General features: G+C 44.5%; 1 protein-coding gene across 1 annotated transcript; it reads right to left on the reverse strand.

Annotated features, from left to right (window-relative positions):
* Nucleotides 1-492: 492 nt before the first annotated feature.
* Nucleotides 493-27,939, reverse strand: LOC137537795 (polycystin-1-like protein 2). The gene is made up of 6 exons (XM_068259757.1): nt 27,639-27,939; nt 26,249-26,422; nt 22,983-23,162; nt 21,252-21,362; nt 20,095-20,242; nt 493-733 (listed from the first exon to the last, which is right to left on the reverse strand). The coding sequence occupies exons 1-6, from the start codon at nt 27,937-27,939 to the stop codon at nt 493-495; spliced, it is 1,155 nt and encodes a 384-aa protein (XP_068115858.1).
* Nucleotides 27,940-27,993: the final 54 nt, after the last annotated feature.

A 27,993-nucleotide genomic window follows, 5' to 3' on the forward strand; every position in this document is an offset into this window, starting at 1 on the left:
CCCCCTTAGCATGTCTAAACGAGCTTTTTGCGCGCAAAACTTTATGCGCGCAAAACTTTATGCGCGTAAAACTTTACGCGCGTACTGCACAGAGCGCAGGGCACTCCGCACGAAGTGCCCATTAAAGCCTATGGGACTTAGCACGCGAATAAGACTTTGCGCGCGCAAAATGTTGCGCTCGGTACTTAGCGCGCGATCTGATTGAGAAATCCGGTGCTAACCTACTTAGCACCCTGGTTAGCACGTCTAAAGACTTTAGACGTGCTAAGTAGGTTAGCACCGCATAGTGAATCAAGCCCATAGAGGTATACCTGTGGTCGCAGGGGGCCCGTGATTTCTAGTTACGCCCCTGCGTCGTCTCCTATCAGGACTTTCTACAGATATTATTCCAATACACAACACCATCATACTATGTAATATACAGTATTATATATGCCCTGAATTCTGAACGTCATCAATTACAGATAATAAGTGGGTGTATACGAGAGGTGGTTACAGTGATAGCTTCATACCTGCATTCAGCTCTGTTTGAATCCACACATCTTCTCCATATAAGGCTGCACAGTCCTCCTCCTGGGACTCATGTCTGCTGTAACAGCCACTGGCACTGATACTGCTGGCCTCCACCAGGATGTTTCCTTGTGCTGTAACATGCCATTCACTGGTGGAGCACTCCACAAACACAGTGTACTCTCCAGGGGAGGAGTAACCATGCGTTACACTGCTAGTCACACTGGAAGACAAAATTCAGCTTGTGCTTAAATTGGGATAAAACTCTGATATATCATTTGATACAAAGGTGTGTTTTCCTACTTTTTATTACCCATGCAGTCATCATATTTTCTTTTGTGCACAAGTAATATTGTCTGTTTACAAATTACAAGTTCCCAAAGTACAGTTTATCTACTCTGAAAGCTGCCATTGCATTTTATTGCATAGCTGCTGCATAATATAGACAGCGCTGCCCATAATTATTCATATCCCTGGCAAATTTTGACTTAAAGTTACTTTTATTCAACTAGCAAGTAATTTTTGACGGGAAATGACATGGGCGTCTCCCAAAAGATATTAAGACCATGTACAAGAGGCATTATTGTGGAAAAAAAAACATTTCTCAGCTTTTATTTACCGTACATTTGACGAAAAAGTGTCCAGTCCAAAATTATTCATACCCTTATCAATAATCAATAGAAAAGCCCGTATTGGCTATTACAGCAATCAAACACTTCCTATAATTGCAGACCAACTTTTTGCATGTTTCCACAGGTATTTTTGCTCATTCATCTTTAGCAATGAGCTCTAAATATTTCTGGTTGGAGGGTCTTCTTGCCATCACCCTGATCTTTAGCTTCCTCCACAGATTCTGAATTGGAATCAAGTTGGGACTCTGGCTGAGCCACTCCAAAATGTTAACCCATTCGCGTTACGTCGTTTTCACTTGTGCAATGTTCACCTCCCATTCATTAGCCTATAACTTTATCACTACTTATCACAATGAACTGATCTATGTCTTGTTTTTTCCGCCACCAATTAGGCTTTCTTTGGGGGGTACATTTTGCTAAGAGCCTCTTTACTGTAAATGCATTTTAACAGGAAGAATAAGAAAAAAACGGAAAAAAATCATTATTTCTCAGTTTTCAGCCATTATAGTTTTAAAATAATACATGCCTCCATAATTAAAACTCACGTATTGTATTTGCCCATATGTCCCAGTTATTATACTGTTAAAATTATGTCCCTATCACAATGTTTTATTTGGAAATAAAGGTGCATTTTTTCCGTTTTGCTTCTATCACTATTTACAAGTTTAAAATAAAAAAAAAATATAGTAATATTTCATCTTTACATTGATATTTAAAAAGTTTAGACCCTTAGGTAAATATTTACATGTTTTTTTTTATTGTAATGTTTTTTTTTTATATTAAACATTTTATTTGGGTATTTTTGGGAGGGTGGGATGTAAACAATTGTTTTATAATGTAAATGTGTGTTTAGTTTTATTTTTTTTACTTTTAGTTGTAGTTTTACTTTTTGGCCACAAGATGGCGGCCATGAGTTTGTTTACATGAAGTCACTCTAAGCGTAACATACGCTTAGAGAGACGCATTGGGGACGTTGCAGCCAGAAAAAGCGAAGCTTCCGAGAGAAGCGGTCGCTTTTTCAGCGGGGGAGAGGAATCAGTGATCGGGCACCACAGCCCGATTCACTGATTGCCTGGCTAACAAACCGCGGGCCTGAAGCGCACGTGCACGATCGGCCGCGGGAGCGCGCATGGTTCCTGGACGTAGTTTCTATGTCCAGGAACTAAAATACGTTAATGTTGTTGTCTGATAACCGTTTCTTCACTACTTTTGCTGTATGTTTTGGGTCATTGTCATACTGAAATGTCCAGTGGTGCCCAAGGCCAAGTTTCTCTGCAGACTGCCTGCCTCTTTTTTCATGGTGCCATTTACTGTGATTAGGTTCCCTGGTCCATTGGCTGAAAAACACCCACAAAGCATTAGGTTCCCTCCACCATGTTAGATAGTGGGGATGGTGTTCTTTGGGTTGAAGGCTTCTCCTTTTTTACACCAAATGAAGGAAACATCATTGTGACCAAACAATTAAATTTTTGTTCCATCTGGCCATAACACAGAAGACCAGAAGTCTTCTTCTTTGTCCAGATAAACATTTGCAAAAGCCAAGCGAGCTTTTGTATGCCTCATCTAGAAAAGAAACGTCCTACTTGGTTTGCATCCGTGGAACCCAGCAGTTTGCAGTGTCCATTGGATTGTCTGCCTTGAGACATTGCCATCAGCAGAGCCCAGATTCACCAGGATGGCCTTGGATTCTTTTTCACCTCTTTCACTATCTCCCTGGCCAGCACAGGTGTCACTTTTGGGTTCTGACCACGTCCTCTGAGATTTTCCACAGTGTGGAACATCTTGTATTTTTAATAATACTTTCCACTGTAGCCACAAAAACTTTAAAACATTTAGAAATGGCCTTGTAGCTCTTTCCTGACTTGTGAGCAGCCACAATGCACAGCCGCAGGTACTCACTGAGCTCCTTTGTCTTAGCCATGACTGTCCACAAACCAACTGCAGAGAGCTGCTGTTTTTCACCTGTTGAGTTGATTAAAATAGCTGTCCCCAGTTAATTAGGGTAATTAGGATGCTTTAGAACAGATTGGACTACCGTATATACTCGCAAGCAAGCCGACCTGCATATAAGCCGACCCACCAACAGGAAAAAATGATTGACCCTCATATAAGCCGGGGGTAGGAAATGCTGGCCGTGTGATCCCCCCAGTGTGTCCCAGTATAGTTAGTATAGTGCCCAGTATGGGTAGGTAGTGCCCAGTATAGCTAGTGAAGTGCCCAGTATAGCTAGTGAAGTGCCCAGTATAGCTAGTATAGTGCCAGTACAGCTAGTAAAGTGCCCAGTATAGCTAGTATAGTGCACAGTATAGGTAGTATAGTGCTCGGTATAGCTAGTATAGTGCCCCAGTATAACTAGTATAGTGCTCGGTATAGCTAGTATAGTGCCCAAGTATAGCTAGTTTAGTGCCCAAGTATAGCTGGTATATTGCCCAGTATAGCTAGTATAGTGCCCAGTATAGCTAATATAGTGCCCAGTATAGGTAGTATAGTGCTCGGTATAGCTAGTATAGTGCCCAAGTATAGCAAGTATAGTGCCCAGTATAGGTAGTATAGTGCCAGGTATAGCTAGTATAGTGCCCAGTATAGCTAGTATAGTGCTCATTATAAGTAGTATAGTGCTCAGTATAGCTAGTATAGTGCTCAATATAGGTAGTATAGTGCCAGGTATAGCTAGTATAGTGGCCAGTATAGCTAGTATAGTGCTCAGTATAGTGCCAGGTATAGCTAATATAGTGCACAAGTATAGCTAGTATAGTGCTCAGTATAGCTAGTATAGTGCTCAGTATAGCTAGTATAGTGCTCGGTATAGCTAGTTTAGTGCCCAAGTATAGCTAGTATAGTGCTCGGTATAGCTAGTATAGTGCCCCCCACCTCACCCAACCCCCCCCCCCCCCCCCCTGCGGCCGCCGCTGCTATTAGCTTACTGTGCGGCTTCCAATAGTCCCCTCTCCGTCTCCCGGGCATGTAAATAGTTCACAGCAGCTCACTCCACGGCGGCTGCTGTGTGATGACAGGAAGCTGGAGGCAGAGCGGTTTCCTGTAATGGCGATGTGTATCGCCGTTACTATGGAAACCGCTCTGCCTACAGCTTCCTGTCATCACGCAGCAGCCGCCGTGGAGTGAGCTGCTGTGAACTATTTACATGCCCGGGAGACGGAGAGGGGACTATTGGAAGCCGCACAGTAAGCTAATAGCAGCGGCGGACGTGGGGCGGGGGGGGGGGGACGTTCTACGAACAACGAGACTCGCAAGCAAGCCGACCCCCCAACTTTTGGCCCACTTTTGGGGGGGTCAAAAATTCGGCTTGCTTGCGAGTATACACGGTATTTGGAATGGCACAGGAAATTGGATTTCCCACAGACTGTGACAAGTTGTGAAGGGTATGAATAATTTTAGACTGGACTCTTTTTGCTGAAATGTAAATAAAAGCTAAGAAACATTTTTTTTCCACAATTATGCATCTTGTACATCGTCTTATTATCTTTTGGGAGATACCTATGTCATTTCATTTCCTGGCATAAAATTACTCGCTGGTTGAAAGAAGTAACCTTAAATTTGCCAGGGGTATGAATATTTATGGGCAGCACTGTATATTAAAATCTATCTAGTAATCACTTCTCAGCTCTTTCTGCTTCTCAGCTCAGTACAGCTCAGTTTTGGCAGTTTGCTAATGTTTACTAAATGTATCTGACAAAGGAATGTACTGTAAGCAAAATATAATGTTATCACCTCTTCCAGAAGCTGCCCACTGAAGCAAGGAGCTTTCCACTGAAGAACAATGTGCTGTCTTTAACTGTTTGAATGCTGCTCTGCTACAATATTTTTTTTTCTTTTTTGTGGTAGTAGATTGTATGCTGTAAATAATTTTTTAGAACATAGAGGAAATGATGAGTTTCATGCCACTTTAAGGTGGCTACTTAAAATAAGGCCCTTCAATACTCTTGCATGACTGATTTTAGGCTCATTTTATGTACAATGTAAACTGCAAACCCTGTCTATACTGAAGTCAATGGTTGTTGATCCCTGTTTAGAAAATGTACTTCTATCACTCACCTCACTGTTTCCGCAGTCACGGAGGAGGAGTCACAAAAGTTTCTCATGTTTTCTCTCCTTATCTGTTTGTCACTTTATCTTTCTAAAAACATTTATGTAACCAAAAAATACTGAAATAAGGCAAGAAAAGTAATAGCGGTGTTAAAGGAACACTATACAGAGCTGCTGAAGTGCTGGTAAATATTGATGTATACATTTGACTTGCTTATCTCTTTTGTTTACTGTATCAAATTCCTTTGGCAGGTCTGCTCAAATCTGATGGCAGAGTGAACCATGAGGGGAGGGGGAATTCCTTCACAGTACATTTGTTAACCCTGTGTTTGTGAGAGAAAGCTCTTAGCAGCTGCCTGTCTCTGAATGAGCTGTCTGCAGAGAAAAGAGGATATGTAACTTGTTATAAACATTTGTAATTGTGTGTGAAACCTGACACCACAGCTTTTCATACTTTTTTTTTTTGTTTTGCTTTCAGAGAAAAATACTCTATAGTCTGATATGCAAAAACACAACACTGGCTGTGCATTGAAGCAGACACCCCTTTTGCAAATGATTTGTTCTAACAGAGCTAAATCCTCCACACAATAAATTACAGCTTTTGCCTCTGATATTTAACATGAAAAGTAAGAAAATGTTTACACAGCTACTTCGACATTATTTGTACATTGTCATTTTAGAAGATTTGGGTATTGATTGTGTTCCTTTAAATTAATCAAGGGAAAAAAAACTATTCAGAGTGACTTTATTCCCTGTGTTTTCACAACTTAGAATGTAAAGGTGCCCATACACTATGAGACATTACTCGGATGAAGATTATCTAACATGATACGCACTATGGAAAGGACTTTACCATACTAGTCCAAGTAAGCCTTTATGTAACAGAAACACTCAACAGTCTCTGAGGCCAGCCGCTCATGTTAATATGTGGTTGTACAATAACACAACTATAAATACAAGACCAAAGGTATTGTGTAATAGTGTTCTGTACATGATAACTACATACAGATGACACAGCAATGCAGTCGCACGATGGCCCTGTGGTGCCTATCATTGGTATAATCTGCTGGTCTTTGGTAACATCTACTTATCATTGATATCTGCCCATCATTGCTAATATCTGCATGTCATTTATATCTGCCTATTATTGGTAGTATCTGCTTTCTTAGTAAATTTCATATTTTTTTCTTTCCATTTACATTCCTGTCCTGAGCACATCACACAGTTGATTTGCTCTCACTTATCATATCACTATGCACTAGCAGTTAAACTTTTATACCTGACGAAGCCCCACAAAGGGATGAAACATGCCGCACATCTTTTTATCACTGTATATATTTTGTATTGTTTGAGGGGAGGGTGATTATGTTGCTTAAAGAGTAACTGTTAGGCATTAAATACACAATTAATTTTCTAGTGCAGGCTTTTACAAGAGGATGCTAACCAGGCAAATCCAAACTTTAAAATCAATCTTACTGTGCACCTTCTCTACCCATGCCCCCAGACTCTAAGATGGTACGCAGACTAACAGACGCAAAAGAGAAGTGACATGCTATGATGTATCAGCCTGATTGGCTGAAGCCTCTGTCACTCACCTCTCTGCGCTGTGATTGGCCACCTGCTCTCCCCTTCACTCTCTATGTTTCAGCCGTGTTAGTGCGCAGGGAGGTGTCGGCCAGAGGCCCTCTCCTGTCACTGTCCGCAGCCCCCCCCCCCCTCCAGAGGCATGTGGGCTCACTCTCTGCTGCATCTGCCGCCTGCAGAATTCTCCCTCTTCCCTGTGCTGAATATTGGGGAATGATAAAGGAGCTGCACACAGACTACCTGAATAATGGTTCCAGGCACTGCAGTCCCCTTCTATAGTCTCTGCACTGCCTCCGGTGGTAGTGCAGAGAACAGATGGGCATGCCAGCACTTGGATCATTGATCATAGATACTAGTCAACGATATAAGATCACACAGTCTCCCAAAACGGAAACATGTAATATAATAGCACTGCAGGTATTTAGGATGCATAGATAGACTTAAAGGAAAGACCAAATGTAATTAGAGGAACATAATCATTACAAAAAGCTTTGACTACTAGTATGGTATTCATGTCAAACATAAAGACAATAGTCAATATAATTGGAAATACATTACAACTGATTTTAGTCTAAGTTGTAAAAAAAAACTATTATCAACACAAACCATAAACAAACAACTATAACACACAGCAGTAACAAATAATAGAAAAACGTGGTGTGCACACCGCTACAACCCACCAATCGTCTCCAACAGTGCACGACCGGGTCAGCAAGGCCCACATGGAATCCAGAAGCAAAAGGTCCGTCTGTGGGACCAACCAGCACTCATAATGTTGTTAATTTGTCGAAATATGATCTTAATGATAATGAAATAAAAATTCTTTCTAAAGGTTTATCCCTTTCCCCGACTTTTCATATGGACGTTTTTGCAACACTTCTTGATGTAAATCGGTTTGTTAGATCTATCCTCCTAAGAAAACATTTTGGGGATACAGGAGACAGGGAACAGACCCCACATATGGATGGGATATCGGAAATTGGTGATTTTAGAGACACCTGCTGTAAATGGATGCTGGATGTCCTGCAATCCGACAGTGGTGGCTTGGTCACCCCAGATGATGTCTCACCAGTCCAGATAAGGAACCCCGATTTTTATCCTGTGGCTGCTAGGTCAACTTATGTTGACACCTTTCAGGAATTAGTTGAGAGGGATCTTTTACTTATGGCAGGAGGACCCAACCGTTCTGTCCCTTCCAATCTTACCCCATCGGAGCGCAATGCCCTTAGAGACCTAGAAACCAATAAGTCTATTGTCATACGTAATGCTGATAAGGTAGGCTCCGTTGTGGTTTTGGATAGTGACACTTATCGTGATGAGCAAAGAGAGGGTGGTGGATGACACCCCTTGGTGCGATCAGGCCCCTGTCGAATATGCTCAGCTGCTCCCAGTATAACCACTATAAAGAAAAGATAAAGAAGAAGGGGCGCTTTGAGTCTTCTACCAAAGTAATACAGCGCTGCTGTTGGGCAGGTCTCACCTGATTCAGATGTGGCTGGCACAGCGTACGCAGCCTCAGCACACTTGCGTCCCACTTGGCCGAGCCGGGGACCAGGCTCACACACGTAGGGGCGGATGTGACGTCACGTCCCGGCGTCCTCCGGGGTCTGTAGTGATGGAAACCAGGACGCTCACCCGGGGAGCGATATACGAAAGTAGGCTATCCAATATGCTGCTGCGGACGGAACTCTGCAGTATGGATGAAAAAAAGAGGTGCATTCAAAGATAAAAGTACTGGGAATGTACAATTTATTAAAACGACGCGTTTCACGAAGGCTCACCCTCCGCTTTATCAAGTTCATAACATATTTAAAAATGCACCTTTTTATATCATACATGGTCCTTGTTAGCCAATGGGCTTAGCATGGGCGGGGTCAGTGGTACCTTCACCATCCTAAGAGGTGGTCTAACAGTGTAATGTTCCCATTATAGGAGCATTTCTGTTATCAATAAGGCTATATATAAAGTAAAAAGTAGAGCTATACTGCTCTTATGTAGAAAAAATTACATATATATAAAAAATATATAAAAACCTTTTAATAAAATATATAAATAATTGTATATAGACAAAAATATCAATCTTAAAGAGCTGCCATGCACCATGCAATGCCAAAAAGCCTTACATCTATTTGACACCATATTTCCCTCCCCCCCAAAAAATATACACATATATACACCACACAAAAGCTCCCAGGACACACTAAGAACTACACTCCCAAGAGGGGCTAGTTGAGGGGTATGTGAACCATACATATATAGATAGGAGGGGGGGGGGGTGAAAAAAGGACGGGTTGTGGGAAAAGGAAAGGGAGGAGAGGGGGAAAAAAAGGAAAAAAGCAGGATGGGGGAGGGAGGAAATGGAGAGATGGGGATATATATAGTGGAAGGGAGGGGAGGGAGAAGGGGGAAAAAAAAGGGGGGGAAGGAAAAAGTAGGGAGGGAGGAAAGGAAAAGGAAGGGGGGAGGGCGGGATAAAATAGGGGGGACAGGAAGGAAAAAGCGATGGAGGAAACCCCTAGAGACCCAATGGGCACAAATGATTACATATATGTGTATACCCACGATCAGCGTACAACAGGATGTAGGTGGCTCATTTCCTCTAGGCATTTGTTTAGGCCCCCCGGTTCGAGGGTCCCCAGTTTCAAAATCCAAAAGGATTCGCGTTTACATAAGACGCGATACCTTTCGTATTTATTGTGGTGTATCACCTGTTCTATTATGGTGGCCCTCAGGATTTTGAAGTTCTTATTATGGACTAGAAGAAAATGTTTGGATACCCCATGATTTAGTTCCCCCTTCTTTATGTTAGATCTATGTTTATTCAACCTTGTTTGAAACTTCTGGATGGTACGGCCCACATATGAGAGCCCGCATGGGCAACTCAAGAGATAAATAACATACGGGCTTTGGCATGTTAATAGGCTTCTTATATTAAATTCAATCGAGGAATTTGTTTTGAATGTGCGTGCCCCATCATTTACGGTCTTACAAGAGAGGCAGCGTTTAGATCTACATGCATAACATCCTACTTTGGACCCCTTTATAGTCTGTGTTTTGGTTTTGTCAGGTGAACTGGATGTAGGTAGCCTACTGGGTGCAATGTGTCCCCTGATTGTTTTCCCCCTTCTGTAGACTATCCGTGGTTTTGGGGGGAGGGCCTGTCTTAGTATAGGGTCACTAAGTAGGACCGGCCAGTATTTATTAAAAATCTCTCTACATTCCTGGGCCTGTCCTGAGAAATTAACCACTATAGGCAAACAATTAGAAATTGATTCAGTGGTTTCTGTCAAAGTCTTCGCAGCGGGGCTTCTAGGTATTAGGCATTCCTGTTGTGACAGGGCAGCGGCTCGGTTCTGGGCTGATTCCACCAGAGACACTGGATAATGTTTCTCCAGGAATCTAGATGTCAGGACACCCGATTGTACCCGAAAATCTTCGTCTCTGGTGCAATTACGTCGCAATCGCTTGAATTGACCAAACGGTACATTTTTAAGCCATGGTTTATAATGGGAGCTATAGTAATCTAAATAGCCATTTTTGTCAGTAGGCTTGAAGTAATTAGTTGTATTAATCCTTCCACTCACTGAATCTATCTCTATATGAAGATCCAGGAAGTGGACAGTTAAGGGATCAGTTTCCATGGTGAAGGACAGGCCCAGTTCATTTTTATTTAGATATTCTAGATATCCCTGAAGGCTATCCGCCGTACCACTCCAAATACATATAATATCATCTATGAAGCGGCGATGTAGGACGAGGCTCGCTCTATAGGGGTTGGTGTCAGACCAAACATACTGCTCCTCCAACCAACCCATATATAAATTAGCGAAGGCCGGAGCGAACCTCGTCCCCATCGCCGTTCCCCGCAGCTGAAGGTAAAAAGAGTCAAGAAAAGTGAAGTAATTTGTCTTAAGTATAAATTCTATGGAATCTAGTATGAATTATTTTTGTGTTTGGGGCATAAGGGGGTCTCCTTCCAAATAATAACTGATAGCTCTCAAACCCAATTCGTGGGGTATATTTGTGTACAGGGCACACACATCTAGGGTGGCCCATCTATATGAAGACATGGACCACTCTATACCCCCAAGTACCTGTAGTGTATGGGTCGTGTCCTTCAAATAGGCAGGTAATTGGCTAACAAATTTCTGTAAGTGTAGGTCAATGTAATGGGACAATGAACTGGTGATTGACTCGATCCCAGCAATAATGGGTCTACCTGGGGGATTATGGGTGCAGTTGGAAGGTGATAGAAAAAGGGAATTTTCGGGGCTTCAATGTTTAGATAGTTGTATTCATTGGTTTTCAATACACCATTTGAGTGGGCTTGGCTGATTAGGTCCCTATATTTCATCAAGAAGCTTTCCGTGGGGTCATACGTGAGTTTTCTATAATAAAGGGGATCTTCCAATAATCTATATGCTTCGGTCACATATGTATCACGATCCTGTACCACCACCCCCCCGCCCTTATCTGCCTCCCTAATAACAATCTTCTCGTTGCTTTTCAATAATTTTAAGGCTCCTTTCTCTCTTACGCTTAGATTCTGTTTACGAACAGGTTTATTGGACAGTTTAAGCAAATCGGTGGTAACCAATTTACAAAAGGTCTCCACTTGTGGGCCTTTACAATGGGTAGGGTTAAATTTGGATTTCCTCTTTAGATCAGTACATATAGGTTTCATCAGCACTGATTCCAGGAGGCCGTCCGGCTCCGCATGTGCAGAGGTTAACATCGCGGCGCCCACCACCTCCATTTCACCAGCGCCGATCTTGTTGGGAATTCTTTTGTCATTTTTCAAGGCAAAATATCTCTGCAAGGACAGCTTACGGATGTATGCATGTACATCAGTAAGTATTTGATATGTATTGATCTTATCACTAGGACAAAAAGATAAACCTTTGCTCAATACTGATGTTTCACTCTCAGTGAGCGTGTGAGATGACAGATTGAATATGGGGACTGATTGGCCATTGCTACCTGAGTGGTTCGTTAATGTAACCTTTTTTGTTCCGGTTCCCCGTTTCCCTCGTCTGGCTCTTCTATTAGGTTTGATTCTGACAGGGACCTTTTCAAACTCTCCTTTTTGAAATACTCTGTAATCCGTGGGAGGGTTGAAAGGGGAATCCGACTTCTCTTTATTCGTTGGGGGATTGGAATTCGGTCTCCTCCTAAAAAAATCTTACAGGGGGAATCAAGGGTGGGAGTATTGGGCCTAAGGGTCTTCTTGGTGGGGGTATCTATACCATTGGGTGCCACTTCCTCTTCCTGGTCCTTAGATCCTGAAGATGTCTCTATTATGGGTAAAGGTGCTTCACTGGGAACACTTATCCCATTGGGGGTCTCTGGCAGGGGGTCGATATGAACTATAGCCTCAACAGTAACCTGTCGGTGGCATTTTGCCACCCTATTGTGAGGTACAGGGGAAGACTGTTGGGCTTCAGTGACAAGCTGTAGTGCACTCACTAGTGGACTGCAGGGGGCAGTCGTGGGTAGCTCTGTGTAAGAATTCTCAAGGGATATTTCTAAGCTGTCTTCTGCTAACACCATTCCATTATCATCATCACCATCTGGGGGTGATTTGTTAAGAATGGGATCAGAGGAGTATACTGGGTCCCCAATTGGGGTTCCCAATAATTGCAGGGCACTGGTGGCAGTTTGCTTGGTTGGGCCTCCAGGTGTCCTCAACCGCACTTTTTTCTTGGAGTTATAGAAAGTTCTGGCGCTACTAACAAATTTTCTTCCAAACGGTGAATTAGGCCTGACCAGTTGTTCTCTCTCTTTGAAGTATGGGTATCTACCCTTTGGGTCTGATTAAATGGGGGTTATTCATGTTGGCATGGGTCCCATATTTATCATAAAGTGGTACTCTCCCAAATGGCTCATATCTATCTATAGGAGTACCCATCTTCCGCATCGTTCTCCTAGGGTGACTGTGTGCGGGAACTGTGGACAGGGACATGAGTGGAGGTATTGTAGACAGAGGACCGGCATCATAGTTTGATTGTGCCTGGGTAGGTGGCACTACTATAGGATGGGCTCCTGGGGCCCCTACATTGTTTTTCCATGCTCTGTTTTGGCCCCTGCCATAATCTGCTTTGTCTCTGGCAAACTTCGCCATCTTCTTGTCATAGAGATCTTTTTCAAGGTGGCGGAGTTTGCCAGTAATTTTACGATCCCAAGTAATAAAAAAGGGATCCTCTCTATACCCTCTCAGGGAAACCAAACAGTTTTCTATGTCCACCTGTAAAAGGCAAATCAAGGACTCTCTCTTGCTTATGATGAGGTCCATTGCTTCGATGGACTTGCTATCCCAAAAGTCATCCCATGCCTCTGTATAAACAGAATCAGATAAAAATGCTGACTGAATAGGAACTCTAAGGCCCCTATGTACTATTCTTGCTTTTTTGTACATCTCCATGAACACTATGTCAATCGAATGTTTTATTTCTTTCTCCAAAAGATCCTCTAAACATCGCATATGATGTAAAATACATTTTTCTTTCGTTTCGTCTCGTGTAGTGGATGTGTCTATTGTAGGATTTTGTCCCAAGGACATTCTATATTGTTTTCTAGTCCATAATAAGAACTTCAAAATCCTGAGGGCCACCATAATAGAACAGGTGATACACCACAATAAATACGAAAGGTATCGCGTCTTATGTAAACGCGAATCCTTTTGGATTTTGAAACTGGGGACCCTCGAACCGGGGGGCCTAAACAAATGCCTAGAGGAAATGAGCCACCTACATCCTGTTGTACGCTGATCGTGGGTATACACATATATGTAATCATTTGTGCCCATTGGGTCTCTAGGGGTTTCCTCCATCGCTTTTTCCTTCCTGTCCCCCCTATTTTATCCCGCCCTCCCCCCTTCCTTTTCCTTTCCTCCCTCCCTACTTTTTCCTCCCCCCCCCCTTTTTTTCCCCCTTCTCCCTCCCCTCCCTTCCACTATATATATCCCCATCTCTCCATTTCCTCCCTCCCCCATCCTGCCTTTTTCCTTTTTTCCTTTTTTTCCCTCTCCTCCCTTTCCTTTTCCCACAATCCGTCCTTTTTTCACCCCCCCCCCCCTCCTATCTATATATGTATGGTTCACATACCCCTCAACTAGCCCCTCTTGGGAGTGTAGTTCTTAGTGTGTCCTGGGAGCTTTTGTGTGGTGTATATATGTGTATATTTTTTGGGGGGGAGGGAAATATGGTGTCAAATAGATGTAAGGCTTTTTGGCATTGCATGGTGCATGGCAGCTCTTTAAGATTGATATTTTTGTCTATATACAATTATTTATATATTTTATTAAAAGGTTTTTATATATTTTTTATATATATGTAATTTTTTCTACATAAGAGCAGTATAGCTCTACTTTTTACTTTATATATAGCCTTATTGATAACAGAAATGCTCCTATAATGGGAACATTACACTGTTAGACCACCTCTTAGGATGATGAAGGTACCACTGACCCCGCCCATGCTAAGCCCATTGGCTAACAAGGACCATGTATGACATAAAAAGGTGCATTTTTAAATATGTTATGAACTTGATAAAGCGGAGGGTGAGCCTTCGTGAAACGCGTCGTTTTAATAAATTGTACATTCCCAGTACTTTTATCTTTGAATGCACCTCTTTTTTTCATCCATACTGCGGAGTTCCGTCCGCAGCAGCATATTGGATAGCCTACTTCCGTATATCGCTCCCCGGGTGAGCGTCCTGGTTTCCATCACTACAGACCCCGGAGGACGCCGGGACGTGACGTCACATCCGCCCCTACGTGTGTGAGCCTGGTCCCCGGCTCGGCCAAGTGGGACGCAAGTGTGCTGAGGCTGCGTACGCTGTGCCAGCCACATCTGAATCAGGTGAGACCTGCCCAACAGCAGCGCTGTATTACTTTGGTAGAAGACTTATCGTGATGAGGCCCTCAGACAATTAAGGGACACTGACACTTATCTGAGTTTGAGTATAGATCCCACCCCTGAATTCCAGAGGAAACTATGTAGTCTCCTATCATATGGGGAGAGTTTGGGAGTCCTCGATTCAAGATTAAGACAATTTCTGGAGGTCAAGTGCCCCATCATCCCAGTGTTTCATCATCTGCCCAAGATCCACAAACCGGGCGCTCCCCCGGAGGGCAGGCCCATTGTGGCTGGTATTGGCTCTCTGGGGGAGCGCCTGGGGTCTTGGGTTGATTCCTTATTACACCCTCTGGTTACCCGTCTTCCAGGTTATGTTAAAGATACGAAACACCTTTTAGCAAGTATGGGTAGCCTGAGATGGGAACCTGGTCTCTCATGGATTACAGTGGATGTCAAGTCCCTTTACTCCTGTATCCCACATGACTTGGCACTAGAGGCGCTTGAGTTCCATCTAACCAGATACTCTGATTATTCTGTTGATCTCCGGATGTTCATCCTCGAGGTCGTCGGGTACCTCCTAGCCCACAACTACTTCATGTTTGACGGCAGGTTTTTTCTCCAGAGGCAGGGTGCCTCCATGGGCGCCAAGTTCTCACCATCCCTTGCGAATCTTTACATGGGGTGGTGGGAGGAGTGCCATGTATTTGGGGGAGCCTGCCGTCTGCTGGAGGATGTTGTGTGGTATGGGAGGTACATCGACGACCTCTTGATTGTCTGGCGGAGTGACCCTTCGAACGCAGAGAACTTGGTCCAGTATTTTAACAGTAACAATTTCAACCTCCAGTTCACTTATGTAGTAGATACAACCTCCATTAGCTATTTAGATGTAACTCTGAAGGGCAATGTTAACACAGGGGTTGTTGACACTAAAACGTACAGAAAACCGTGTAGTGGCAACACTATACTGAGAGCGGATAGTTGCCATCCGGCCCACACGGTGCGGAGTATTCCGGTTGGGGAGTTCGTCAGGGCAAGACGTAACTGCTCTGATGAAGTCTCCCTGCAGGGGGAGCTGGATATTGTTGAGGATCGGTTGAGAGCTCGGGGGTTATCCATCATGGTCCATTCAGAGGGGAAGGTCCAGGGCCACACACAAATCTCAGTCGGAGTTACTACAATCTGTCAGGCAACGCAAAGGCAGTCAGTATAAACCCACATTTGTGACCATGTTTTCGGTGGAATACAAGAAGGTTACTAACATTATTACAAAATATTTGCCAATTCTGGAGGGAGATGTAGGCCTTTCACCGTTTCTTAAAAACGGAGTCAGGTTTTCTAGCAGACGTGCTCCGACTCTGGGACAGATACTTTCCCCCAGTTTATATGACTCAAAGTCTATTCCTAAAACCTGGCTATCAGTAGTGGGGTCCTTTAAGTGTGGTACTTCCACCTGCAGATATTGCCATGTACACCGGAAATCCAAAACGGTGGTCTCTGCCTCGAATGGTTGCTCTTTTAGCATTAAGCAATTTATTAACTGCGGCACCAGATATGTTGTTTATCTGGTGACCTGCAGTCTTTGCTCTCTTCAATATGTGGGTTGTTCCACGAGACCCGTGAGGCAGAGAATAGCCGAACATTATTTGGGTGCAGGCTGGTCTACTCTTAATATCTCCAATGTGGCGAAACACTTTAGAGACAATCATGGCGGGGATATGGCGGGGTTCGTGTTCCAGGGGATTGAGAGAGTCATGCCTTCCAGAAGGGGTGGGGATCTCTACAAAATTCTTCTGAAGAAGGAAGCTATGTGGATCCACCGCTCAGTGGCGTACCTAGGGTATTTGGCACCCGGTGCTGATTATCCACAGACACCCCCCCCCCCCCCCCCCCCCCCAATCAGGAAGACAACGTGCGGCACGCTTAGCCGAAAAATGGGGCTACATTGTGCGGCTGTGCTGAAAAATGGGTGTGGTCATGGACCAAAATGTGGGTGTGGTCACGGGTGGAGACAAATTTACATGAACTTACCAATGGTGGTACATTAGATTAGGACAGTGGTGGCGAACCTTTTGGAGGCCGAGTGCCCAAACTGCAACCCAAAAGTCACTTATCTATCGCAAAGTGCCAACAGCAATTTAAACTAAATACAAACTCATACGTGAACATTATGGAAAATCCAAGTTGAAAATAAACTGTGAAGATAAACAATTTCATCCATCCTACTCCTGAAAAATGTATTGTTTTAGAAACCCCCTCCCCCCAGTTTTATTTTCTGTTTTAAAAAGCTAAAAAAGTAGGTTTAAGGCTATTGTCTCATATGATTATGATTCAGCTTTTCCCATAGTCTCACAGTTAGCAATCATGTGACCCCCAACAAGACAAATTCAGCAATCATGAGGCCCCCAACAAGACAAATTCAGTAACCATGAGGCCCCCAACAAGACAAATTCAGTAACCATGAGGCCCCCAACAAGACAAATTCAGCAATCATGAGGCCCCCAACAAGACAAATTCAGCAACCATGAGGCCCCCAACAAGACAAATTCAGAAATCTTGAGGCACCCAACAAATCATGAGGCCACCAACAAGACAAATTCAGCAATCATGAGGCCCCCAACAAGACAAATTCAGCAATCATAAGGCACATAAATAGACAGCATTTCACATAAATGGGCAGAATGACCCCTTAATATGGTAGACACCTCTCACCTGGCTTCTGAATTCTCCTCTACTGGCTGCTGTGCCTGGCTGGCAATACTGTGTGGACTGAAAGGCCTGGCAGTGATGCTGTGGCCTGGCTGGCGGTGATGCTGTGGCCTGACTGGCGGTGATGCTGTGGCCTGACTGGCGGTGATGCTGTGGCCTGACTGGCGGTGATGCTGTGGCCTGACTGGCGGTGATGCTGTGGCTGGGCTGGCTGGCGGTGATGCTGTGGCTGGGCTGGCTGGCTGGCGGTGATGCTGTGGCCTGACTGGCGGTGATGCTGTGGCTGGGCTGGCTGGCGGTAATGCTGTGGCTGTGCCTGGCTGGTTGAAGTAAATGCTGGCCTGACTGGGGGTGATGCTGTGGCCTTTTTGCCAGCGATTCTGGGCTGGTTGGCTGGTGGTGATGTTGGGCTGGCTGGCCTAGATAGTTTAGGTAGTGAGAGGTGCCCCCTCGTTTAGGTAGCACCAGGAGCCAGTGTAGGTAGTATAGTAGTCCCCAGTACAGCTAGTATAGTGGCCCCCAGTATAGTGGCCCCCAGTTTACCTAGTATAGTTTCCCCCAGCCAGTATAGCTAGTATAGTTGCCCCCAGTAAGTATAGCTAGTATAGTTGCCCCCAGTAAGTATAGCTAGTATAGTTGCCCCCAGCCAGTATAGCTAGTATAGTTGCCCCCAGCCAGTATAGCTAGTATAGTTGCCCCCCGCCAGTATAGCTAGTATAGTTGCCCCCAGTAAGTATAGCTAGTTTAGTTGCCCCCCGCCAGTATAGTTGCCCCCAGCCAGTATAGCTAGTATAGTTGCCCCCAGTAAGTATAGCTAGTTTAGTTGCCCCCCGCCAGTATAGTTGCCCCCAGCCAGTATAGCTAGTATAGTTGCCCCCAGTAAGTATAGCTAGTATAGTTGCCCCCTGCCAGTATAGCTAGTATAGTTGCCCCCAGTAAGTATAGCTAGTATAGTTGCCCCCCGCCAGTATAGCTAGTATAGTTGCCCCCAGTAAGTATAGCTAGTGTAGTTGCCCCCAACCAGTATAGTTGCCCCCAGCCAGTATAGTTGCCCCAAGTAAGTATAGCTAGTATAGTTGCCCCCAGTATAGCTAGTATAGTTGCCCCCAGCCAGTATAGTTGCCCCCAGTAAGTATAGCTAGTATATATGCCCCAGTATAGCTAGTATAGTTGCCCCGAGCCAGTATAATTGCCCCCATTAAGTATAACTAGTATAGTTGCCCCAGTATAGCTAGTATAGTTGCCCCCAGGAGGGTGAAAGCAGCGCTAGAAGGAGGGGCAGTGGGGGCAGCGGTGGGGAGGGGGGAAATATCCCCCCCTCCCTCACCTGGGACCCCTCCTTCTGCCTCTCTCCCCCTCCATAACTAATAGTCGGGAAGTGCGGGGTGGCAGGAGGCGTGCTAAGAATTACTCACCTCATTTCCGCGTTCCAAGCGTGGAGCGCAGCCGCAGCATCATGTCGTTACAGGTCTCCGTCTTCAATGCCGCCCACTGTGCTTCCACTAATCAGGAAGCACAGTGGGCGGCATTGAAGGCGGAGACCTGTAACGACATGACGCTGCGGCTGCGCTCCACGCTTGGAACGCGGAAATGAGGTGAGTAATTCTTAGCACGCCTCCGGCCACCCCGCACTTCCCGACTATTAGTTATGGAGGGGGAGAGAGGCAGAAGGAGGGGTCCCAGGTGAGGGAGGGGGGGATATTTCCCCCCTCCCCACCGCTGCCCCCACTGCCCCTCCTTCTAGCGCTGCTTTCACCCTCCTGCTGTGCTGCTGTGGGGGGTCGTGGTGACACCCCCCTGGGTGTCTGACACCCGGTGCGCCCCGCCCCCCTGCGCCCTATGATAGGGACGCTACTGCCACCGCTTAGGCACCAGGTTCCCGCAGGGTTTAAATGCCAAATGGGACCTGGCGCTTATTACCTGAGACCTCACAGTATTGGGTCCCCCTTTCCCTGCTTTCTTCCCTCATTTAGATTGTCCCCTTTCCCCACCCATAACATCCTAGGGATCTGTGGTGTTTTACTTTTGAAATGTAGAGGCCTGTTCCTTGGTATTTTTATGGTTTTACTCTCATTGAGTTTTAAGTCTTGGTTATATGTATCTCCACATTGTTGGATATGAGATATTTATCTCTCCTTGCACCAGTGCCTGAACGATCATTATTCCCCTCCTCTGGGCGGGGCTTAGAGGCACAGGTGGAAGGACGTCCCTCTATTTAAGGGGACTTTTTACCATTGTTTGATCAGCTATGATTAAGAGCTAGTATAGGCTCGAAACATGTCAGCATTCTGATGCATGCATTGTTATTTTGATATGTCCTAATAAAGATTTTGACCCTCGGACAAGTGCGGACCTTTTGCTTCCAGTAACAAATAATAACATAACCTATCACTGTATGTTTACTACAACTGTGGTCTAGATCCATAATTCTGACCCCTGATTGGAGCATAAGCCTTCCCTCCCCCTATCGCAGTGCTGGTTTATTTCAAGTTCTAATCCTCCTTTCATATTACATATTATAATTGACTGTGTAAAATAATTCAGATGTAGAGGGAGGGTACATTAAACCCCAATAAGATACCGTAATATCTGCTGTCTAGCGGCACACAAAATATGAGATGTTCTAAGTGTTCAATGATGAGGCACTTCTGCTAAGTCTAAGCTTGCAAAGTGATTTCAACATACTTAGATGAAAAATACATTGTAATGGTTAATAATTCTGTGTGTGCTAGCATTTACATTTTCATTGAACTTCCACTTACTTTTCAGGCTGATAAGGGTCAATCGAGTCTCCATCGCCAGTGTTTATAATGCAGGACAAATTACCAGTAAAAGGTGTTAGGAGCCATTTCAGGGTGATTGTGACATTTTCAGAGACTAGGCTTCTCTCTGGCAAAACAAGCTGCAAACCTGTGGTGACATATAGTATATGAATACACTACCGAATTCTGCACATCAAAGAAGATACAATATAAGATATATAATATTGATCACATCTGAATTCATATAACACATACATATATTAAATCCTGAGTCTAACACGTTGCCTTCTAAGAGGGGGTGTGGAGGTGGACTAGCCCAAAACCTGTCGGTAATGTCAGATTTCTACTACTTACTGTAAATGCCAGCGACATAGGAGAAAAGTAATATATGGCTCATTTTAATTAGGAAGAAACATACTTCTTATTTGTATGTGTTTTCAATTTTAAATGAGGGGGCACTAGACACCAGGGAACTGTATAGGGGAGGGAAGGGGGCCATTAGACACCAGGTAACTGTATTAGGGAGGGAGGGGGCCCACTGGACATGAAGGGACTGAGTAGAGGTTGGAGGGGGGCCAATAGACACCAGGGAATTGTATAGGTGAGGGGGACACTAAACACTAGGGAACTGTATAGGGGAAGGAGGGGGCACTAGACACCAGGAAACTGTGTAGTGGATGGGAGGAGGCCATTGGACACCAGGGAACTTTGTAGGGGACGAAGGTGGCCACTAGACACCAAGGTTGGCCTGTGACTTGGTCCCAGTTTTCAATTTCGGCCTACTGTGTATTTCAGTTTGATTTCCCTGTTCTAGATTGACAAACAGGTAGATCGTTGGAGAGAGCAGTAGAGAGCAGGGGAGAAGCAACAACACATATCGAATGACTGCGCAACTACATGGTAAAATTCAAGCAATTCAATTTGTCATTTTGCCACAACACATATACTACATGGGGATAAGCTTATCAGAGAGCCCAAACGTTTGTGAGTGGAGAGGAACTTTAAAAAGAATTTTTAGAGTGGATATTATTTTAGCCTAGATCTCTTCACATTAAAAAATGAATGTCTTTCTCACCTCAGAGAGTTGGTAGATACCCAGCTGTCCATCAAACTAAGCAAAGTCTGATGAGAGCACCCTGATAGAGATTTGCACTTACCCTCCATGCAGCTGTATCTGATAGACAGGTAACTGCCAATGAGAGGACATGGCTCACCAAAGAGAGATGCTTCTATGGCAATCTGGCAGGCCTGGAGCCCATGGCACTGACCTTTGGAAAAAGAATGGTTCAAATGAAAATTGAGGACTTCAAAGTCCGAGACATTTTATTTCGCAATAACTTTTGTCTATTTAAAATTATGTTTGGTAGAGACAACTTGGATGGCCAATAGGGTTCTGCTTTCTAGTCAGTACTTCTTTGGTTTCAGTCCGTTCTCCCTCTTCCACAGTCCATCAAACAGAACATGCTTCTCGACCTTAGCTGAGAAGTGTGTGTACAGTACAACTCTCATACATTACAATGTTGCAGTCACCCCAATGGATATAAGGGAAAATTGTAAATTTCACTGGTCCTTTTGTAATAGTACTATTAATGTAATTATCTGCTGTGTCTTTTCCTCCAAATCCATCACAAAAGCACGACACCTGCGCAGTAGAGTGGGCCAATCAGACTTGGCTATTTCCACCAGAGCCTGAGGGAAAGCCGCTAGTGTGCCTGGCAAGCAGACATATCGGAGGAGCCATCGCTGGATCCCCTCTGCTGAGGAGGATGGGGGAAGCCTCTTTAACCGCTTGCCGCCCGCGTCACGCCAGTAGGCGTGGCCGCGGCGGCAGCCCCAGGACCAGCTAATGCCAAAGTCCTGGGGCAGCAGTTTACGGGAGATCGCGCGCACGATGCGCGCGCATCTCCCGCTTGGTGGGCGGAGCCGAGCTCCGCCTTCAGTCTCCGAGCGGCGATTGCCGCTCGGGAGACTGTTACACGGCGAAACCGCCGTGTATTTACATGTGCAGCGCTGCGATCAGCAGCAGCGCTGCACTGGGGACAGCCGTGTGACACGGCTGTCCCCATGGGGGACAAGAGAGCGATCGGCTCTCATAGGCAGAAGCCTATGACAGCCGATCGCCGTGATTGGCCGGCTGGGGGGAGGGAGGGGATTTAGAAAAAAAAAATAAAAGAAAATGTCCAAAAATATTTTTAAAAAAAACAAACAAATATTTATTTAAAAAAAAAATAAACACAGGGGGGGGCGATCAGACCTCACCAACAGAGAGCTCTGTTGGTGGGGAGAAAAGGGGGGGGGGAGATCACTTGTGTGCAGAGGTATACGGCCCTGCAGCTTGGCCTTAAAGCTGCAGTGGCCAATTAATGTAAAATTAGGCTGGTCACTAGGGGGGTTTACCACCATGGTCCTCAAGAGGTTAAGATACAGAGGCTTCCTCATCCTCAAGTAAGTTTCTCTAGGGGTACTTTTTTCTCCCTTCTGGTACACTTTAAAGGGTAAAAATCTAGGTTTGAAGATTTACCAAACGCACTGTGATCTTCTGCTGCTCTTTATGTGTACTCAGCTCCCATACAGAGTAATGCTGATCTATTGAACTTCTTGGCTGTACCCTTCTGCCAGGGTGTGTGTCAGAGCCACACATAACCTTTATGACGTCTAATTAGTTATTAGGAAGGATTATGATGCAGTCAGACATCATCTGATTGCAGAGAAACTGTGATATATAGTCTAGTCTTGTTTATTAACACTGTCAGTGAAAAAAAAGGAAAGGGGAACACAGGCAAGTTTTAAGTAGGATAAGTAGGAGATTCACTGGTTACATGCTACATGTCACTTCAGGTACACTTTAAGCATGTCTAGTGATCACTGGACACAGCATACTTATTTACCTGCGACTTGCTCTTTGACATCGTTCCACTTGCAGGCACTTGTGGTGAGGATAGCAGTCTCCTGCACACAGAGGTGGGGGCTCTGGCGTCCATAGAAGCTATCACTAATCTGTACCACTTCTCCCGATCCACACTGGACTGTGGCATTCTGGTTATCACAAGCTATGGTATAACCAGACTCTAAAAGAGTACATAGCGTAGAAAAGCTTGTTTAATAAAGCAATAAAATACTTTTAGTCACAAATAGTCAAGCTGTATGAAGACCTTGCAGTATATTAAAATGCTAATTAGCATATAACATTTATCTACTATTAAAGTGAGATCACAACTATAGGTGTATTTAAACTTACCTGGGGCTTCCTCCAGCCCAATGAGGTGTGTGGGCTCCCTCGCCGTCCTCTCTGGCCGCTCCATTAACTTCTTATTGCCGCCAGTAATCTAGCCCGTTGCAGCCAGTTGTGTGCTTCTGCGCATGCGTGGCCCAGCCGCGCGTATCCCCTTGTCGCGTTCACGCTCCCTGTCGCACTCCTACAAATTCTGGTCCTGTGCATTACTACTGCACAGGTGCAGAATGCTCCCAGGTCTGGGAGCATGGCAGGCGTCACGTTTGCGGTCAAACTGCGCATGCGCAGAAGAGCAACATTTTACACTTGAGGGGCAGCAGTACTGGGCCGATTCCTGGTAGATCTTATGCTGAAAATTGTTTTGTGTTTGTTAACCAGGAAGTGTTATTAACCACTTCACCACTGAGGGGTTTTACCCCCTGAGCAATAGAGCAATTTTAACCTTTCAGCGCTCCTTCCATTCATTCGTCTATAACTTTATTATTACTTATCGCAATGAAATGAACTATATCTTGTTTTTTTCGCCACCAATTAGGCTTTCTTTAGGTGGGACATTATGCCAAGAATTATTTTTTTCTAAATGTGTTTTAATGGGAAAATAGGAAAAATGTGGGGAAAAAAATAATTATTTTTCAGTTTTCGGCCATTATAGTTTTTAAATAATGCATGCTACTGTAATTAAAACCCATGAAACGTATTTGCCCTTTTGTCCCGGTTATAAAACCATTTAAATTATGTCCCTATCACAATGTTTGGCGCCAATATTTTATTTGGAAATAAAGGTGCATTTTTTTCAGTTTTGCGTCCATCCCTAATTACAAGCCCATAGTTTATAAAGTAACAGTGTTATACCCTCTTGACATAAATATTTAAAAAGTTCAGTCCCTAAGGTAACTATTTATGTATTTTTTTTAATTGTAAATTTTTTATTTTTTTTTTAATTACAAAAAAAAAAAAATGGGGAGTGTGGGAGGTAATGAGTTAATTTTATGTGTAAAAGTCATTTATTTGTATGTGAAAAATGTGTAGGGTGTAGTTTACTATTTGGCCACAAGATGGCCACAGTAACTTTTTGTTTTAATGCGACCTCCAAGCTTCCTTCCGGAAGCTTGGAGGAAGTATAATGAGCATGGACACGTGAGTTTTTTCTCACAATGATCGCGCTGCCCATAGGAGAGCAGCTGATCATTGCGGGGCTTAGGTCAACGAACGGGAATGGATTTTCCCGTTCATTGATCTCTGGGCGAGCGGGCGGCGGCGGTTTTACTAGCGGCGGGCGGCGTGTTTACGAGCGGGAGCGCGGGCAGCGTCGGGAACGCGGAAAGTACGTGTTTCTCCGTCCCTGGTTTTTAAAGGATGGAAAAAGGGGCGGAGAAATACGTACGCGCGGGGGTAAAGTGGTTAAAGTTTACTCAGAAAGTAGAGGAAAAAAAAGAAAAGAAAAGAGAGCAGTGTGTGTTCCTGAGAGAAACTAGAGCATGGTGTCTGTGTGCAGTTTATCCTCCATCAGAGATCTGCTGTAACTCATAAGATTAGAAAGCAGCAATAGGCCAGTTATCCCACCCCTAAAATCAAAATGGCAACATGCTAACCAAACCTTGTCATGGGTGGTGATCTAACTCTAATGTAAAAAAAATCTTTACCTCCATATTTTCCATCTTCGGAATTTGTTTTTTTAATCATAGTCTGTCAGGGCCTGAGGCAAACTTGTCGGGATGCGTCCCTCGAATTGGAATGATTGCACAACACCCAACAATTTTCACTGCACGTTATAGCTGCGGTGGGATCCCCCAAAACACCCTCAGTATAGGTAGGTAGCCAGGTATAGGTGCCCCCAATATTGGTAGCTAGGTACAGTTGCCCCCAGTATAGGTTAGCCAGGTACAGTTGCCCCCAGGATAGGTTGGCCAGGCACTCTCTTCACTTCCTGTTTCCACCTGGTGCTGTGCCCAGACTTCTGCCGCGTGAGGAAGTCGCCTCACTTGGCATCATGGGCGGACCGGGCCTGCTGTCTGTGTCACAAGTTTCTGTGTGAATGAATGTATTGTTTACATTAATACTCATATATATTCTGCTACATACAACTCCACAAAACTTGGGTGACTTGTGCATAAAATAGAGTCTTCTTTAAAAAATAAATATATAAGAATAAGAATAGATAAAAAATCAAGTGAATATTTTTTAATTAAATGAGTTGCATTGCCTCTTTTATAACAGCAAGGAAATAATTAATGGAAATGACAAAGAAACAAGAACTATGTCTGTGTCTGACCTACAAATCTGTCCACAAAACCTGTCCAACCTACATTTCTGATCTAACTCAGAGGTACACACCTAGCCGCTCACTCCGCTCTTCCAATGAACTTCGTCTAACCGCCCCCGCATCACCCAGTCCCATGCACGCCTCCAGGACTTCTCAAGAGCTGCTCCAACACTATGGAACTCCCTACCTCCACCCATTAGGGCAGCCCCCTCCTTCAACATCTTCAAGAAAGCCCTCAAAACTCACCTTTTCACTCTGGCCTACTACCCCTCACAAGTGCTCTAAACCCACAGCTGAACTCTGGTCTCCTACCTCTCGTGCCCCTACCTCTTCCTTTAGATTGTAAGCCTTTGGGCAGGGTCCTCCTCCTTTTGTGTCCAACCTGATCATGCACCTCCATTACTGTGAACCCATGCTATGCATCTGAGTGAACCTAACTTGCCTAATCTCCATGCTCCATCCAGTGACTGACTTAGCATTACCTTGTACTCATACTGTGCTGTGTGATCTGGTTTTCTTGTATTCAGGCATTGTCATTTTGCTGTATGTCACCCCTAAATATTGTCTGTATGCCTTATTTATTGTCCACCACTCCGTAATATGTTGGCGCTTTATAAATACAAAAAAATAAAATAAACTATGAATGAAGAGAGACTTACCAAACTCACAAATAAAAAAGATTTCCTGAGTGCAGTTGTCAGTCCTTGCCCACTGGTAGCCGGATTGCTTCTTTATGTAGCCACACTTCCCACCGGTGCCGGAGGACTCCGCACTTCCCCACCGAGAGTAGCTGACATTAGATGTATCCAGCCAGGTCACAGCTCCTGCATGAAGTTATACATTGCTATTACCAGCCTGCCACTAGAATTTACCAATTACTACCAGCCTGGCCTGCCACTATCACTACCAGCCCATCCCTAGAATACTACTAGAATCTCGCATTCACAACCAGCCTGCCACTAGAATCTACCAATTACTACCAGCCTGGCCTGCCACTATCACTACCAGCCCATCCCTAGAATACTACTAGAATCTCGCATTCACAACCAGCCTACTACTAGAATCTACCAATTACTACCAGTCTGACCTGCCACTATCACTACCAGCCCATCCCTAGAATACTACTAGAATCTACCAACCACTACCAGCTTAGTTAGTACTAGAATCTACCAATCACTACCAGCCTGCCACTAGAATCTATCAATCACTACCAGCATGCCAACAGACTAACTACCACAATATGCCTGAAATTCTACCTGTCACTAACTGCATATCACTAGAATCTACCAATCACTACCAGGCTACTACTAGAATTCACAAAATACTACCAGCCTGCCAATAGAATCTAACTATCACAACCAGCCTGCCACTAGACTGTACCAATCACTATCAGCTTGCCCAATGCAGTAAGTAGGTTCTGTGTGTAAGCTAAACTGATAGAAATCTGTACATTCAGGACATATCAGTGTAATTTTTACAGATTGAACTGCATATTACATTATTATGCAAGATAGTTGCTTTCAGTACCAACTGCTGTGGGGAAAAAAAGCTATTTTTCTGCAGTTACGTGAATGATCGCCCATGATACAACATTATGGGCAAGCTAAAATGGAGTATATATTAATGATGACACTAGTATCCTGGTGCCATTTCACAGGAAACAAAATATCGGAGTTAATAGTGCAACATCAATATTATCGCCATGCCCGCTTCCCCTGTATGACCTGTCATAGCTCAGACCTTCCCCTTGACCTAAGCCTAGCTCTAACCTCCTCCATTCTGTACCTCACATGTAACCCTTTCCTATCTGCTAACCCCCAACTGCCCTAACTTTAGACTTAAATCTAACCTTAACTGCTTCCCCATCTAAAGCCTCACCTAAGCCTAACACCGACCCACAACCTTTCACTGATTCTTTATTCTTAACTTTATTTAAACTGAGAATGTCACTTGGATTAGTGATGAAACATATCCTAGGACACAAAAAGAAATGGCTACTTGAATCTGCCTATTCTCTGGCTATACCATGACCCTCAGAGACCATTTTACCTTCATGAGAGTCGCTCTTGGGTTGCAGGTTGTGCACAAGACCAATCCACCAATCCGCATCTAGGGAAGTGTGTCCTTCTAAAAATTCCTGCGTCTTCTGATTTTGGATGTACACCAGATGCCCACCTCCTCTCTCACACCAGGACTGAGCGGTGTGGAAGGTGCGTTCATGACGGACAAACTCAAAGCAGGAGTTGTTATAAGGCACCTGGTACTTGGAGCAAGGAGAGGAGGATGCGTGGGTGGTAAGAAATGACAAGGCTAGGAACCCAAGCAGGATCTTTTGGTTCCTGTGTGACATGATGCTGCGTGCACCAGGTCCTCCTGTCATCTGAGGCATCAGTGCTGGCTGGAG

The sequence above is a fragment of the Hyperolius riggenbachi genome, chromosome 11, assembly GCF_040937935.1.
Source record: "Hyperolius riggenbachi isolate aHypRig1 chromosome 11, aHypRig1.pri, whole genome shotgun sequence".
NCBI classification, from domain to species: domain Eukaryota; kingdom Metazoa; phylum Chordata; class Amphibia; order Anura; family Hyperoliidae; genus Hyperolius; species Hyperolius riggenbachi.